Source organism: Myotis daubentonii, chromosome 14 (genome assembly GCF_963259705.1).
Source record: "Myotis daubentonii chromosome 14, mMyoDau2.1, whole genome shotgun sequence".
In the NCBI taxonomy this organism is placed as follows: Eukaryota; Metazoa; Chordata; class Mammalia; order Chiroptera; family Vespertilionidae; genus Myotis; species Myotis daubentonii.
The window spans coordinates 45,299,389-45,315,575 of record NC_081853.1 but is presented as its reverse complement, the minus strand read 5'-3'; the positions used below and the strand labels follow the sequence as shown (position 1 = coordinate 45,315,575).

The window sequence follows — 16,187 nt, the reverse complement described above, 5'->3', positions numbered from 1 at the left end:
ACTGGAACCTGAAAGGTGTGTTAGTCAATGGTACAGCGCCAGATTTGCTGACAATGCCAGTGAAAATAGATTGTTTCATCTTGTCGAAGAAATCCAAGAAAACAGAACAAAACAAACTCTTCAACTCACCGTTCCTGTTGTGCCCAACGAAAGATGGTTCATCTGTTGTGTCAGGGGGCCCATCATGTTTGCTGGCTGCATTGACATTGGATGGTCCATTGTCGGCGTAATCACAGCACCCTAGAAGCACACACAATGTCCGTCTGAAAATACGTTCCACAGGAAGGAAACTTAAAACACATAAACACAGTAGACAGCGTTAACACCCAACGTGTTTACTTTACTAGTACTGAAAAGGCTAAATTCAACTATGTATAATTTTTACATCTATCCATGATATTTTCTGTTCTAAATATATAGCACTAAGTGGCTTCCTTTCCTCCAATGTGATTTATTCGTGATGTATTTAAAATGCCTGTTATTTATAATTCTAATATTTAATGTGGAATATATTCCAAAATATCATATATATGCCCTCTCTCATTGTTCTAAATACTAACTTCTCTTAATTAAAAATATACAAATTGATGGAAATTCTCTAGTTTTTATTGGTACTGCATAAGACTTTTGGTTTACAACATTTATCTATGATTTATATGGGCAGATTTTGATCAGCTCAGCACAATCTACCACTGTGGTGATAACACTGGTCCAGATGGGTTCCTTCACTGGATCTCTTTGGAGATACTAAAATCTAGTATAAATGTAATAAAAATTCAAGTTACTATTTCCCATGTTTTAAAATTTGAATATTTTGACCTACTTTCTTTGTGTCTATGCTTTTGACAGAAGATACTAAACTGTTAAATGCCAGTCAAATACAACATTGCTATACTTTTCTAAAAATGTAAAAATATCAATTGTTTCATCAGGTGTTAGGAAAGGCATCCCTTTAGAATATGCTTTTTGATTTATTATAACTATTGGAATGAAAGAAATACTAGATATTAAAAAAAAAAACCCCAAAAAACCAAAACCCACTTCTGCCCATACACAAAGCATCGCATGGCTATTGAAGCACAGCTAGGCCACATACCCCTTTCCTTTTCTTCTACCCTACTTTTCTGCCTTAATTGACTAATTTAGACAATGAAAGATATTTTTAAAAAGTTGAAAATCTAGGGTTGGATAGGGTCTTTGATATTATATTATGCCAATGTTTTATTTTAAAGATGATGATAAAGGCAGAAGCTCATGCTTATAGCAGCTCTTTTAAACATTCCATGGCAATAACATGGTAGGTATCTGAATGCTATTTTTTCCTATAAACATTATTTTTTCACGATGTGACTTTTTCTCCATATTTGTAAGTAAACGTTTTGAAGAAATAAAACTAGGACAGATCCACGTAGACGACAGGCTTTCGGACCCCAAACTAATTACCCACAGGCAAATGTTTCCTAAAACGCTTTTGCTCAGGATGATTAATTCCTCATGTTTCTATCCAAATCCAACTTCCCGACTGTAGGTGTTAAAAGATGAGGCCATCACTCGGCCTTTTTTATGGACTCCTCTCCATTAATATGGAGGAAGAATAGCAATTGAGCCAAATATTTGGAAATGCTTACTATACAGATTTAACTTTGCTCCAAAAGGCTTTTGAGCAAGATTCAATCAGAAAATATGTTATTTTAAAGGCCTCTAGCTTGTAAATATACACGGTTGTGGATTTGTGTTGTTTGAATTTTGTGATGCTTCTGTGAATTGTTGTTCATCAGGATGCTTCTTGAATGAGACACATGATAAAAACTTTAACTTGTAATTCAGACACACATCACAGTTTCTTCCTGCTGTCTAAATTGCTTTAGCAAAACCATCTTGATATTAAAAACAAAAATCACTTACTGGCCTTCATTTAAGAAGAACGGAAGTTCTTAAATCACTCAAATAAAAACTATATAGAATAACTCAGACTTAAGACAAGTTCTAAAGCATTTTTTTCAACCCCAAAGTGGCACTATCACAATATTTTAATCCTTAGCAGGTGCAAGACTTCAATATTCTTCTTAAACTTGGGACTTAGTCTATCTTTTCAGAATATTTGCCCCTAGAGATTCTAACGTACAGCTAAACTGTCACAGTCTTGGAAACCCCTCAATTTCATCAGCCTGTGCTAGTCACATAAAGATTGTTTGTCGTAAATCAGAGATAAAGACCAAATTGTGCTTGGTAGGAAGACTTTCCTTGCAACGCCCTAGGGGGTGACCTCATTCCCCAGTGTGGCAGAGCAGGCAGACTTGAGTCTTTGTTTGGAAGGCAATATGCAAATGAGATATGTGAGTATATGACAGATGAATCAAAATCCATGCATGATAAGAATAGAAGGATTGAATGCCTGCATTTGGAACTAATTTAGGAAGGATTGTCTGGTCTCTTTAAAACATCCTTTCTCAGAAAGTGTTTGGGGACTCACTTGATTACAGATGCCACAGAGCAAGCGCTGCTTCTGTGTATAAACCAAACACCTGACAATCAAAGGAAAGAGTGGGAAGGGACTTGTCATCCTTTGGAATTGTAACTAGCAGCACTAGGCAAGGAGTGTGAAACAATGTAAGGGAAACATTCTTTTCCTACCCAGGCCAGCTATTACAAATGAATGAACAATAAAATAGTAATTCTTGGGGGAGGACTGGTAAGAACATACATTCTTGTTCATATTCAGTAAAGATGTTCAATGAAAAAAGGATTCCCACAAATTATTAAGAAAATTAATTTCATAACTGTCTTAAGGGATGGAAGAACTTTACAATCAGTGAGTAAGGTGGAAATACTAGTAGTAGGCAGGAACCTCTTGGAGAAACACATTTTCTTGATGACACTTTATCAGGGAAGGAAAGTTAAAGAATTTGAAGTGCTGGCTGTTTACAACAAAGAATGGTATTTGCAAGTCACTTTCCTCATCAAAGAATGTCCTTTGTATTGTATATGCCATTTACAAAGAAGAGAGAAAAGAAAGAAGAAGAACAAAATAGGAAAAGAAAAACCTATGGTTGTTAAGGCCAAACTAGTGCCCTCACCTATAATTGTGTCTCATTAAATATACTGTCAAATCCATTTCTACCCAATGCATTTAAGCCATAGACTGAAGAGTGTTTTGTGACAGATGTTGCCAACACATTAAGGGTAATTTCATTTTCTCGAAATGTATAGAATGTGCTGTCTGACGGAGTTTGCTTGGCAAATGGCAAGGCAAAAGGAAACAGATTTTTCATTTTACATCTCCGGATGTCTGGGTTTGCTCAATGTTTAAGCGGCAAAGAAAAATACTGTAACATGCTGTAATTCCACTAAAAAGCACAATGACCAAACAGCTGATGGAAATGTCTGGTCTGTTTTAGCCACTGCCTCTGCAAAACAAAGCTGCTCACGCTCAAGAGATGGAGGGCCGATCTGGTCGCCCTAGTTCTGAAATAAACAATTTCAATAGTAATTTGGAGAAAGTTTCCAAAGATCACTGATGTGGAGTAAACACAGCTGACCTAAGGCCAGAAAAGCATCTGTGTGGTTAACCTTCTGCCAATAGTTGAAAGAAATTTCAAGTCTTGGAGAGTTCATCAATATTTTAATTTCCCAAATGAAATATAAGATGATTGGCAAATAGGGGAAATGTGTGCAGGCTCTCTTCCAACAAGAGCACACAGAGCTGGCTCAAAGGCTGTATGCAACTATTGCAAGTTTTCTGATCAGGTTCCCTGTTTTCTCTTATTTCCTCTTGGTCTAGCTCTAGTTCAACACAGCAACAAGAGTGATCCTTTGAAAATGCAAGTCAGATCTTGTCACTCTGAGGAGTTCGATGGGATCAGGTAGTTTAGGACAAGGGCTCCAGGAAGAGAAGATGGTAGCTAAGGCCTGGAGATGAGCCAGGTGGTCAGGATGTGAGCAAGACAGGCAGAATGTACCAGTCAACTGTACAGCTGCCCTCCCCTGAACACAGAGTGGGAACTAAAAGCAGGAAGATGCGGGCAAAAAGAGATTGGGTGGTGTGTTTTTGAGAGAGCCAATAGAGGGCAAGAGCAGGAAAATATAAACCCCTAGACTAGTGAGCTTCTGAAGCGACCCTTCTTGGGACCCCTCTGGTGTGCCAAGAGATTTGTTACTTTCGCTGTAATAAACTTCACTTCCCTTTGCTTACAGCTCCCTTGTCCCAGTTCACATTCGAGTCTCAACTCCTTTGCTCCAAATCCTCCAATGGCTATCCCTCTTACTCAGGACGAAAGCCAGTATCAGTGCAAGGGCCCAACAAAGCCCGAGATTAATTGCCCTTTTGCGCCTTTTCTGATTTTCTCTCTTACCATTTTCTGTGTGGTTCACTTTGCAAGCACACTAGCCTCCTGGCTATTTCTCAAATATTTTCCTTCCTTCATCACTTTTTGCATGTGATTCCCCTTCACCTGGAATGCCTTTCCCCCAGATTATCTGCTCAAATGTCTCTACTCAACCCCTCTTCCCTTCTTCAGTTTCTCTCTCAGAGGGGATGTCCTGGCTTAGAGATTAAGTCAAAATTTCAAAACCAGGGTCTTGAAATGACATCCTTTGAGCATCTAATTCAAGCCTTGTCTAATGATGGCCCTATCCTTGGACTGTTATATGAGGCAATCATGCCCTGTAGAGTTTGTTACAGTATGTGGCCAACAATTTGGAAGGCATCATACAGGATACACATCATCATCATTAGTATACTTTAATCAGAATGTATTGTTCAAATTTTAATGTGATAGAATTGTATAAAGATGAGTATTAGCAGAAAGAAAAGTTGTAATGTGTGTAAATAAAGGATAGGGAAATGAAAAAACACACAAAATAAAACAAAAATAACCTCTATTAAAAGCAGGATATGGACTACAGTGAGAAGAACACCTACATGAATATTCCTGCGATTATCCATACTCTACCCCAACTAGTGACACTCCAACTTATGATCTGTGGACCTGCAGCAGCAAACTAAGGATTAGAATCAAAATCAGAGTCCCTTGGCTTTGTGTCTTCAAATCTGTGTTTTAATATCTCCAGATGACTGTGATGTACCCTAATGTTTTAGAAGTTTGTTTTGTCTATAAATTGCTATTGTATAAACAAACATTAGAGTTCTTAAATACCAATAATTGGTTTTATTTTATTTATACTGTTTCTCAATTATTTATTGCCTTGTGATAGGGCATGAGTCTTTATAGCAACAATCCTATTATATTTGGTTTAAATATGCAAAGAGGCCAAACCTACATTTTTGATGAGCTGAAATGGGCAACTGTCTGAATAATTTAGGGGTCTGCCTGATGACCTGCCGGGTTTCCATTTGCTCGTCTCCCTTGTGTTGTTGCCTGTGTGAGAATCCTTCCTATTTGAAATTTTGGTAAGGCCCGAATTTGAAATCATCAGGATGTAAAAGAGGGGAGAAAATTGTTTAGATAATATAAGTTAAAAAAAGACAAGAAATGTCACCCCCCTTTCCCCTCTTGTTGTATCTAGGTGCCTTATGTCAAAATGTTTGTGGCCCATATTATATACTCTTTTCCTACCATGATTTTTAGGATTTTTTTATAATACTTATTTAACACAACTTAAAACAGAACCAGAGGCATGGATGCATGGAGCAGACTGACAAATATCAGAGGGGAGCGGGGTTGGAGGGGCTGGATAAAGGAAGATGAAGGGATTAGCTAAAGTACATTATAAGTAGCCCATGGACACAGGCAATAGTGTGGGGATGGCCAAGGGAGGGGGCTGGGGGCTAGGTGGAGGTGGGCAAAGTGGGGAGGGGGATCAGAATTAGTTTCAACAATAAAAAATTAAAATAACATTGGTTAAGGTCATTTGTCTTTTTTCTCACCTGTATGGTTTTCTGCCTCTCTGTCAATTTTTTAATATTTCTAATCTAGTTAGAAAATAATTGAATTGAGTTTGTGTACATCAGACTATCTTTAGCCTAGTAAAATGGAGTACAGAGACTGATAAGGGCTTACAAGTAAATCAGTGAGTGCAAATGATTTTCTAATAGCAAGGATGATTTAATAATATAAATGGAATAAAGGTGGTTTATTTAATCTGGGGAACAGCTATCCAAATGCAGTATCCAGCAATATTTCTGTGCAATATTGGGTAATATAGCTAAAAAAAAAAAAAGAAAAGAAATGTCACCCCCCCCCCTTTCCCCTTTTGTCGTATCTAGGTGCCTTATGTCAAAATGTTTGTGGCCCATATTATATACTCTTCCTACCATGACTTTTGGGAATTTTTTATAGTAATTATTTAACACAACTTAAAAGAGAACCAGGGGCATGGATGCATGGAGCAGACTGACAAATGTCAGAGGGGAGGGGGGTTGGGGGACTGGGTAAAGGAAGATCCAGTTGGATATTCCTCGTTGGATATGCTGAGATGTTTAATCTTTTTCATTTGTGATCTTCGAATAGGTGGTTTTAAAAAAATTTTTGTTTTTCATTCTTAGCAAAGAGGGTTGTTGGGTGAAGTTTAAGAAGAGCTGCTGCTGTGGGAAGAGAAAAAAAATGGAGCAGAAAAGCCTCCTCCTCCTTAGAAACACTCATGAATCCTCAACTACCTTGATAAATTTCCAACCAACTTGTACAGGGCAGTCTGACTTTAAAACACATTATGTTTGAAATCCCAAAAGCTGCAGCCGAGCTGGCAGATATGACTTTGACTTTGGAAGCATGTTGGAATGATCCCTGACAAACACTGGCCGTATGGCAGAAAGATCAATCACGGTGGTAAGCAGGAATCCGCACTGCCCCTAGGACCCCATCTGAGCACTTAATCCCTTCCTTCCCCCTGTTATTCTCTAATTGCTTCTTTCAGTGTTATACCTTCCAAGAGGGCAAGGGTTATGTTCACACATCTTTTGTAATCCCAATGAACAGAATTACAGGCAGTAGATATTCAAAACAGTTTTTGTGACTTACTTTTCTCTATCTCTGTCTCTAATTATTCAGTGAAATGAAACATGGCTGACACTTAGCAACATTTTTTATTTGGGATGTTCACACTAAGAGGGCCTGAATCACGTCTCCTTGTTCACCGTCAGAGGAGAGTGGCTTAGTGTTATCTACAGGATGAGGCATATAACATATGCTTCATAAATATTGGCTGGCAGAATGATGAGAGAACACAATTCCAAATCAAGGGGTAAAAATTTAACAATGCAAGTCTGAGAGTGCTCGTCAAAACGGAGCATTCCGAAGCTTTTGAGAAAACTCCTTTTCACAAGGGGCAGTTTGAAAACTATGGTTCAGCATGCATATTTGTGAACTTATTAATATCTTCAATCACCATATTCTTAAAAATGAGATCTGAAATTCACCTGATGTAAAAAAAAGTTCTGTGAATACCACCACAGCATATCTGTGGACATGATTAAAATTAAAAGTATGTTGCTTAATCTAGAAGGGACATTTGACAATATCAGGAGACATGTGGGGAAGAGCTGCTACTGACACATGGTGGGTAGGAGCCATTGATGGTAGAAGCCATCCTACTACACACAGGACACGACCCTACAGCAGAGAATTATCCAGCCGCAAACATCATTAGCGCTGAGGTTCAGAAAACCTGGCATATGCAGACAAATATTCGTAAGCTTCATTTTATACAAAATGAGAAAAATCTGAAGCTGCAGCAATTAGAAAATGGCACAAAGTACCTATTCAACTCTCTGCTCTCAACAACTAACAGCAAATCTTAGCGTCTGCACCAAAATTACATTAATGATATAAACAAATTTCTAAACGACTTGACATCTAAACCAATTGCCTAAATTCTATAATTTATCAATGAAAGGAGGCAAGACTGGTCTGTGACTTTCCTTGGCTATATGATTGTTTTTTAAGTTCAAATTTCTATTTCTATTTATTTTAGAGATATGGCTAACTAGAGTTGGTTTCTCTCTCCTAATTTTAGATGAGTTAGACTCAATTGCTATAATATTGGGACTGCTACCTTGAATGTGTCACTGTGGGCTAAGGGTATGAAGTTTACAAGCAGATAATTTTAGAACAGTTATGTATATCATTTATCCAAAGAGAGAAAAGCTATTAGCTATAAAAATAGTTATTTTTCTTTTTCTCTTAAACATTCTTAATTTTGTGTTACTTTTTTATTCAGTTTTCATTGATTGGAATTGTTTTAAAAATACGTAATATTAGCCCTGGCCAGTGTGGCTCAGTTGGTTGGGCATCATGTCATGCACTGAAGAGTTGTTGGTTCTATCACTGGTCAGGTCACATGCCTGGGTTGCAGGTTCAATCCCAGGTCGGGGGCTTGTAGGAGGCAGCCAATTAATGTTTCTCTCTCTCTCTCTCTCTCTCCCTTCATCTCTCTTAAAATCAATTACAAAATCTTTAAAAACTATGCAATATTAAAAGACACTAAAACCAAATTAGTTTTAACCATGGAGTCTCCTTTAAAGGAATTCTAATTAAATACCATGCCTATTCAACTGTGAATAATGGTTTCAATGATTGGTTAAGTACCTATTTATAAAATAATGTCATTTTGAATAAGAATGTAAGTATGTCACATTGAAGTATTTCTTACCAAAGCAGGTACTTAGATAATTAGGATTCTCAACAATGCTTTATTGAATCCCTTAAAATTTTTTTCCTAAAACTAAAGAAATCTGTTTGGCAGTGACTTTGATGTTTTCAACAGCTTCTTTAGAACTTCAATAGATCAAAATGTAAATATGTTACATTATGGAGGGAGACTTGAAAACTTGAGGACATGGGGCCCCACGGTCAAATGGTTTTGTTGACTAAAGTGCAATACAAAAATTAGTTTTTTAATCATTAAACTTATTAAAATTATGAAAGGAAATTCATTATGCAGATGGGTTACTATGTTCTTTTCCTTTTGTTTTTCTACTTAACGAGATCATAGTTGCAGAGCCAATAGAAATATGAAGTGTGTATAGAGGATCCCAGCACTTCAGTGAGCTTCTAATGGCTTAAGCAACATGTATGTTCATTAGCTTCCCATTCTAATTCTGTAATTTAATCAAGTGTGGCTCTCAGCACAAATGTGTGTTATGAAAATCAACGTGGTATGTTCTGAAGATATGAAGGACTCACACAGTTTGTGTGGAAAAACTAATAGTGCAACCTAAGTCCTCTGTCTTTACTTTGCAGAACTCTTATGGTATATGCCTTCCTCGCACATGCATACAGTTCCAAAATCAGTTTAAAGAGATTTAAGAAGAAAGAGAATAAAGACCATTAAGCTATAACACTTATCAAATGAATGGGTTGGTCATAATATATTTCACTATCTTCCCTACTTTTTAAGATACAGAGAAAACTACTGATATCTACCAATAAAATAGATTACATAATTAAAAATTATATTAGAGTATGGAGAACAGCTCCTTACCATTTTCCTACCTTAAAGATAACCCTAAAAATATGCATATCCCTTTAAAGATAAGCAGAACTAATTTTCCTATTTTTCATTCCAAGAGGGAATATAAAAGAGGCCGTGTTAAACTACCTTCCCTACCAAAGTATGGCATAGATCACATTTTTATAGCTGAGTTAGTATCTTGACAGATATTATTTCATAGTGGAAATGTCACATATTAAGGACATTGGCACTGTTAAGCCAATGACTGTTGTAAGTTAATGTATTGGAGGAGTTTAAGGGCACATAAGACAATTCAGTGATGGGATCAAAGTATTTTCCATGCCTGCCTGTCTGTCCAGAAATCATTTAGATGGAATCAGCAGTAGGATCGCCCATGAGACTGTGCTTTCTATTTAGTTCCACATTACATCTCCAAAGAAGGCTCCTACAGGTAGATCTAGGCTGGCCTCTTTAACATAACACACATGCTTTATAAAGAGCCCATGGCTTCCCATTTACCTTTTGGTTTAATTCTCCAAGACTATCCACAAAGGGTCTCTCCTCCTACCACACCGAACTCCTCATCCTTCTCTGACTCATCTTTCTCTCTCGCCTTGCTGTCTCTGCCCAGAGTCTTAGGCATCTACAGCAGGTTTGCATGTATGTGGATCAAATGCTACATTCTAGGGAACGTTTCCTGTGTCTGACCCAGCTTGTTGGTCATTTGCTTCTCTCTTCTCTCACGCTATGGGTCACACACCTTGAACATGATCATGCTTTATTTCTCTCCTGGATTCTAAGTCCACTGTGCCATTCATGATGTTTATTCATGTTCCAATGGTTCTACAACCTAGCGCAGTGTCTATTATGAAACAGGCAGTAATGGTGCTGAATGACTAAATGAGTGATGGCACTTGCTTATCAGCCAGGGTACCCATGACTTTAAAGGGATGTAAACTCAATAGCAACTCCATGCTGACACTGGATAAGAGCATTCAATTGAAAAAACAAAACGAGACAGAAGCAATCCCTTGATTGGACAAAAGGATGGTCTTAAAAATCCATTCATTCAATGGCTTTGCTTTCCATTAACAGTGCCCCTGTCTGACAATTGCCAGCTTGATGTCTTTGTCATTTAGTATGAGAATTCCTGGTCTTCTGAGGGCCACATACTACCCAAGGAACTTTAAATGTTTGAGTTCACTACATAATTTCCATTCTATGGAAGACGTACCCATACCCCATTACATGGTGCAACATTCCCTTCATGTATTACCGCTAAGACACTGTCACAACTGCAGTGCAAACTTTTTCATTAGGGCTTTCTCATGCCACAAACCGTTTTAATAGCCATATATCTGCTCAGGTTCTTGTCAAACCTCGCCATGTGATAAGAGGAAAAAAAATGCTTTATTCACTTACACAGCAATCACTTTGTATACCTCCAAGTCGATTTTCAACGTACAGGAAGTTTAAAATGCACGTCCTAAGCGGTATTTGAGGCCAGTCTTTTTCCAAATGATAAGGCAAACAGGGTTCCCAGCAGATGTCTGAATATTTATGGGCAGCGTCTTTTGTCTGGTAAAAGGTTTATCTCGCTTTAACTAGCACTCAGGACGGTGAGCTGTCATAAAGCCTCTCATTAAAAACTTCTCCCTACTGACAAATAGGCCCCCAAACCCGAACGCAAATCATTTCCAACGCCTTGCAGGATTCTATTGGTGAATGGGCCTGGGAAATTACTTCTCAACCCCCAGGGGTGATCAAGAGGAAAAGCTGGCTGTTCTCCTACTTATGGCCATTGTTTATAGAGCAAATTGCCTAAATATGTCACAAGGCACCTTGATTCTGGCTATTACTAGGAAAGCAGCTATTCCTTGTCCTGCAATTTGCTGCAAAATGGACTTTACTTTGTGGTCCCTCAGAGAACATTTCTGGGCTATTCGTTTTCTCTTTTAAGACATTTTTAGAAATTTGCCTGGTTAGAGCTGGCAACTCAACTAGACCGAAGGATACAGGTGTGAAGTCAAGACCCAATTAAAAACCAAATTCACTCCCTTTAAAGTACATTTTCTATTAGTACATTTGTCACTAACATGTCTCACACTCAGTATATATACTATTGATGAGATGTTTTGAAATGTGATGCTGACATAAAAGATGTCCTGATGCAATGGCCATGTCCTAAGGTAAAAATTTACATCATATTAGCATCCAACATAGATCTAATCTGAGGCCTGTGAGATGTCAATTCATATATATAAAGTTGTCCATTAAATGAGATGAAAGCCAATTTTATGTTTCTTTTCTTCAGTGTCCTATTTGTTGAAGAAACGTATACATAAAAAACATCTTTTATTTCACTTAGATTTTATTGCCTTTTCTCCTAAACATAATGCTATAATAGTAATTGGGACTTTTGCTAAGTTTAATAGAATGGCTGTAAACTCTATAGTACCTTGTTCCTCAACGTGTGGTCCAGGGCCAGACAGCATCATCTGGGAGCCTGATACAGAATCTCAGGTCCAACCCCAGCCCCACTGCATCAGAATCTGCACTTCAATTAGATCCCCAGGTGAGTCATATTCAAGGTGAAGTTTGAGAAGATTTGCTTAATTATTTTTTTTTTTATGTCTGCCATGGCTCTGAGTACATTTTCTATTGCATTGTTTCAAAGAGATTCTTGGTGTGTTGCTTAATCATTTTTCTTAATTTCTTTTGCAGTTCCTATTGGAGGGCCAAGCAGCTTCAAATAATCATAGTAACATTAATATGCCTCTCACAAATATAACTACAAACAACTGGATATGTAGTTCAGTTCCTGAGGAGTCTCCATAGGATATCTGCCTTTATCTATAAAATGTCCTTTACCCCCTCCCCCCCCAAATTTCATTTCCTATGAGACGTTTCATGGCAACCCTTAAACTAACTAAAACTTCCATTCTTTCTGAATATTCACCAAATGAGTTTGAAATGTCTATTATGGTCCAGATTTAGAAAAGGTTTTGTAAGTAATAGGAGGTATAAAGTAGTAAGAGTCAACATCTAAATACATAATATATATATATATATATATATATATATATATATATATATATATATATAATGATGTTAAAAAAAATTGCAAAATATTGCTGCTCGTTAGGCCCTCATGAAAGCAATCAAAAGTGCTGACGTTAGTTTAAAAGTGAAATTTTTTAAAGTTCTTTGTTGTCTTGACCCAAATTTGCAAATGCTCACTGAATCTAGCATCTCAGACATCTCAAAACAACTATGTCCCATTCTGAATATTTTTGTTCTCGTTCTATCCTCTATTCTTTCTCCTATATTTGATTATTAGAATAATATGAAAAATTCCAGGTCATCCTGGCCTTCTCCTTCTCTCTCATCATTTATAACAAACCCACAGTCAAGTGTTGTCAGTGCTACATCATAAATATATCCAAATCCTGTTTGTCTTCCTTTCAAGTGAGACTGGCTAGGTTGAGCACTGTACTAGCTCTCATGAAGATTAATCCAATTACTTCCTTTGCTGTATCTCTCTCAGTCATGGCTGAAGACATTTATGTTTTAACCAGAGGCCTGGTGCACAAAATTCATGCACAGGTAGGGTCCCTAGGTCTGGCCAGCAATCAGGGCCAATCTATGGGGTGACTAGTGGAGCTGTTGGGGGACCTTTGCTGGCACCCACTGTGATCAGCTTGGCACTGACTGCTCGCCCTGCCACCATTGCTGGTTGCCTCCCGCTGAGGGGCAACTGGCAGGGTGATTGGGGGGGGGGGGCATCTGGCACCCGCCTTAGCTAGCCTGGCGCCGCTCACTCGCCTCCCTTTGTGGGACGACTGGCAGGGCAATCGGGGGGACCCTGCTTGCACCCACTTTGCCTGGCCTGGGGCCTGAGGGCTGGGGGGCAGCTCCTGCATTGAGCATCTGTCCCCTGGTGGTCAGTGCATGTCATAGCGACCAGTCGTTCCACCGTTCGGTCAATTTGCATATTAGGCTTTTATTATAGAGTGAACTTTTAAAAATAGAATTGGAGAAACCCTACATTTCCTAGACTCCCTTGCTGCTAGAGATATACAGCTTCCACTAACCAGAAGCACCTGCAAAGGACTTAGATTTGGAAGAGAGTTTAGAATAACAGTTGGGCAGGACATGTGGCATCCACTTTATTGGCCAAGAGGTGGCAGAAGTAGCAGGATTCCATGGTTTGCAGCAGTGCGACTGGGGGCAGGGGGTGACAGTTGCACCCTTTTGGCTCTTGTAACAGGAGATCTAGAAGTTCACTGTTGGCTAATATTCAGCATTTATTTGCTATCAGTGAATCTATTAATAAAAATATATGCTAATTTCATTGATTTTAATTTATTTTTTAAGGTAGATGGAATGAGAAACTAAACTACTATCATTCTAATTGTTCACTAAGTATTTTTATTATGTCCTACTGCTCATTGAAGGGAAACAAATATGACTTTATGTCTACTAACTGGTATTCAAATTTTAAGTGTTTATCATCATGTGGCCATGATGATATACCCTTTTTACATTACTACTTGAAACTTCTATGAAAAATAACATGGAGCTACAAACACATTAAACTTATTGAAAAACTAAACAAACAAAAAAACAAAAAACAAAAACACCCCTCTTTCTGACTTTTTAACCACCGGCTGAAATTATCCTATTGCATTAAAGTTAGTCAAGAGAAAAATATTCAGAATCAGTTTTTTTCTTTTAGTTTTTCTCCCACCTTTTTCTCTTAGCACGCCTTCCCTTTTGCACAGATTATAGTGGGGGAATGAATGTTCAGCAAAATTAGGCAGTTGACTAGCATCAGAGGTTTTCAACATATACTTTTGCTTTATTTCATGCAAGAGCAAGTCTGAGGCCATCTGCCTGCCAACAACTACATCCTTCACTCCCGTTATGGAGACAGAACCCCCCACCTCATCATTAAAAGGCAATCTTCAAAGGGACATTGTTTTTGCTTATTCCCGTTGTGACAGATGTTTTGTATCATCTACCTCCACATGCGAACTCATGTGTAAGGGACTACCCACTCTCTGCAGCCAGCTGTGGAAATAGCTCCGGTGTCATCTGTGGCAGCTCTCGTTCCATTCTTCTGACCTCACCAAAAACCACATCCAAGAGCAGGAAAAACAAACAGCCCCGATAACTTCCTTGAAAAACATTTCCCGGGCAGAAGATAGGCCAGCTTTAGACAAGAGCTCTTTGCAAAGTATGCAACAAAAGAGAGGCAAACGTATTTGAAACACTCAAATGTCACCAAGCTAGCCAATCGGGGTAATCCCTAGATTAAGGAATCATGAAGCAATAGCATCTGGGGGCATGATTCAGCTGAAAACATCTGGTAGGCTCCGAGCCACTTCAATTAGCTGGAGTAGGCATCCATCAATCACTTCTTTTCTTTTGATTGTATAACGTTCCCACGAGGAAATGTTTACACCACCAAACTCATCCAGCTCTTTGAAATACTGCGACGAGACTATAACCTCTTTCTTAAATGGATAGACAATTAACTGAAATTGTTCTGTGGTGGAATTATACCCTGATGCTAGATTATATTTTAGGAACAAAAATTAATCTGCTTTACAAGAAGTCTTATATTGGCTTGCTTGAAATTGACAAAGGAAAACTTTTAGTAGAAAGAATGACATCACTTTCTAATATTGATGGGGCTGCTAAAATTAAGTTATACATGCCAACTGTCTGAAATGTTAAAGCCTTAGTAACTTTTAAAAAGATATTTTGTTGATGTTTAAAGTTTAGAATATATTTTTTAAAACTTATTTTAGTTTTCAGAATAAAAAATGCCTTTATAGGCAGAGGTCTGAAGTCTCAAGGGATGGATGGTTCATCTCTGAAGAAGAGTTAGCAGTAATTATAGATGTCAATCATAACTCACTTATGGAGAGTCTCTGCTCTCCTTAGCTCTTTCATAAATGCCAATTGTCAACCCACTTGTTAATTAAGGGTAGTATTTTATTGGGTCATTCCTCTTAGGATTTCTGCACGCACCCCAGAAACAACTGTTTAATTAGTGCCTTTTAGTATTTGCATGGCAATGGAGTAGTAAACACAGCTAACCCACACATTCCTTGTAGCAACCTATTCTGATTATGGTGGGTATTTTATAAAATGAAAAAATCCTAAAAAATCTAACTATAATTGATGGGTTCCTCATAGGATAGACCTAATAAATAGTGATATCCAATGGTCTTGGAATAAGGTTAACTTTAAAAAAAATTACTTTTTACCCATTGCACAAAATTCAAACTTAATTAAAAATAATGCAACTTCATTGGTTCATAATAGTTTCTGTGGATTTTTAAACTACCATTTTTTTTGCATAACATTCATAAGGGGGTTATTATGAATCAGGAAATAAGTGATCTAAGTTAAAAATAAAAATTATATTCTAAGAATTCATCCATATAAGAAATAATTTTGCCCCATACTGCTTGGTTCAGCAATATTGTGGACTCAGAAGGGTAAAATGACATCTTTAAGATAAATTGGGATGAAGGTAGTATGCAAAAGGGTAGTATGTAAGAATCTCAGGGGAAAAATCAGAATACAAAATTAGTTTTGATTTACCATGCTTTTTAAGAACTAAATGCAATGCTTAATTTAGCATTCTTTAAACACCTAAATTGTGAAGACCAGTAATCATACTTGCCAATTTGTTCACACCACAAATTTTTCAAAAGCCAAGGTATAAACGAGTCTCCTCAGATACAGAGGAGTAAAGAGATATG

At 37.7% G+C, this 16,187-nt stretch overlaps 1 protein-coding gene across 12 annotated transcripts in view; it reads right to left on the bottom strand.

Moving 5' to 3' along the window:
• The window catches only part of RBMS3 (RNA binding motif single stranded interacting protein 3), a 621,282-nt gene that overhangs the window by 73,986 nt on the left and 531,109 nt on the right, over positions 1–16,187 (bottom strand). For all 12 annotated transcript variants that reach the window (XM_059664136.1, XM_059664139.1, XM_059664128.1 and 9 more), the window contains one exon: positions 130–240. In XM_059664136.1, coding sequence (XP_059520119.1) covers positions 130–240 — 111 coding nt within the window. The remainder of the gene's footprint in view (positions 1–129; positions 241–16,187) is intronic.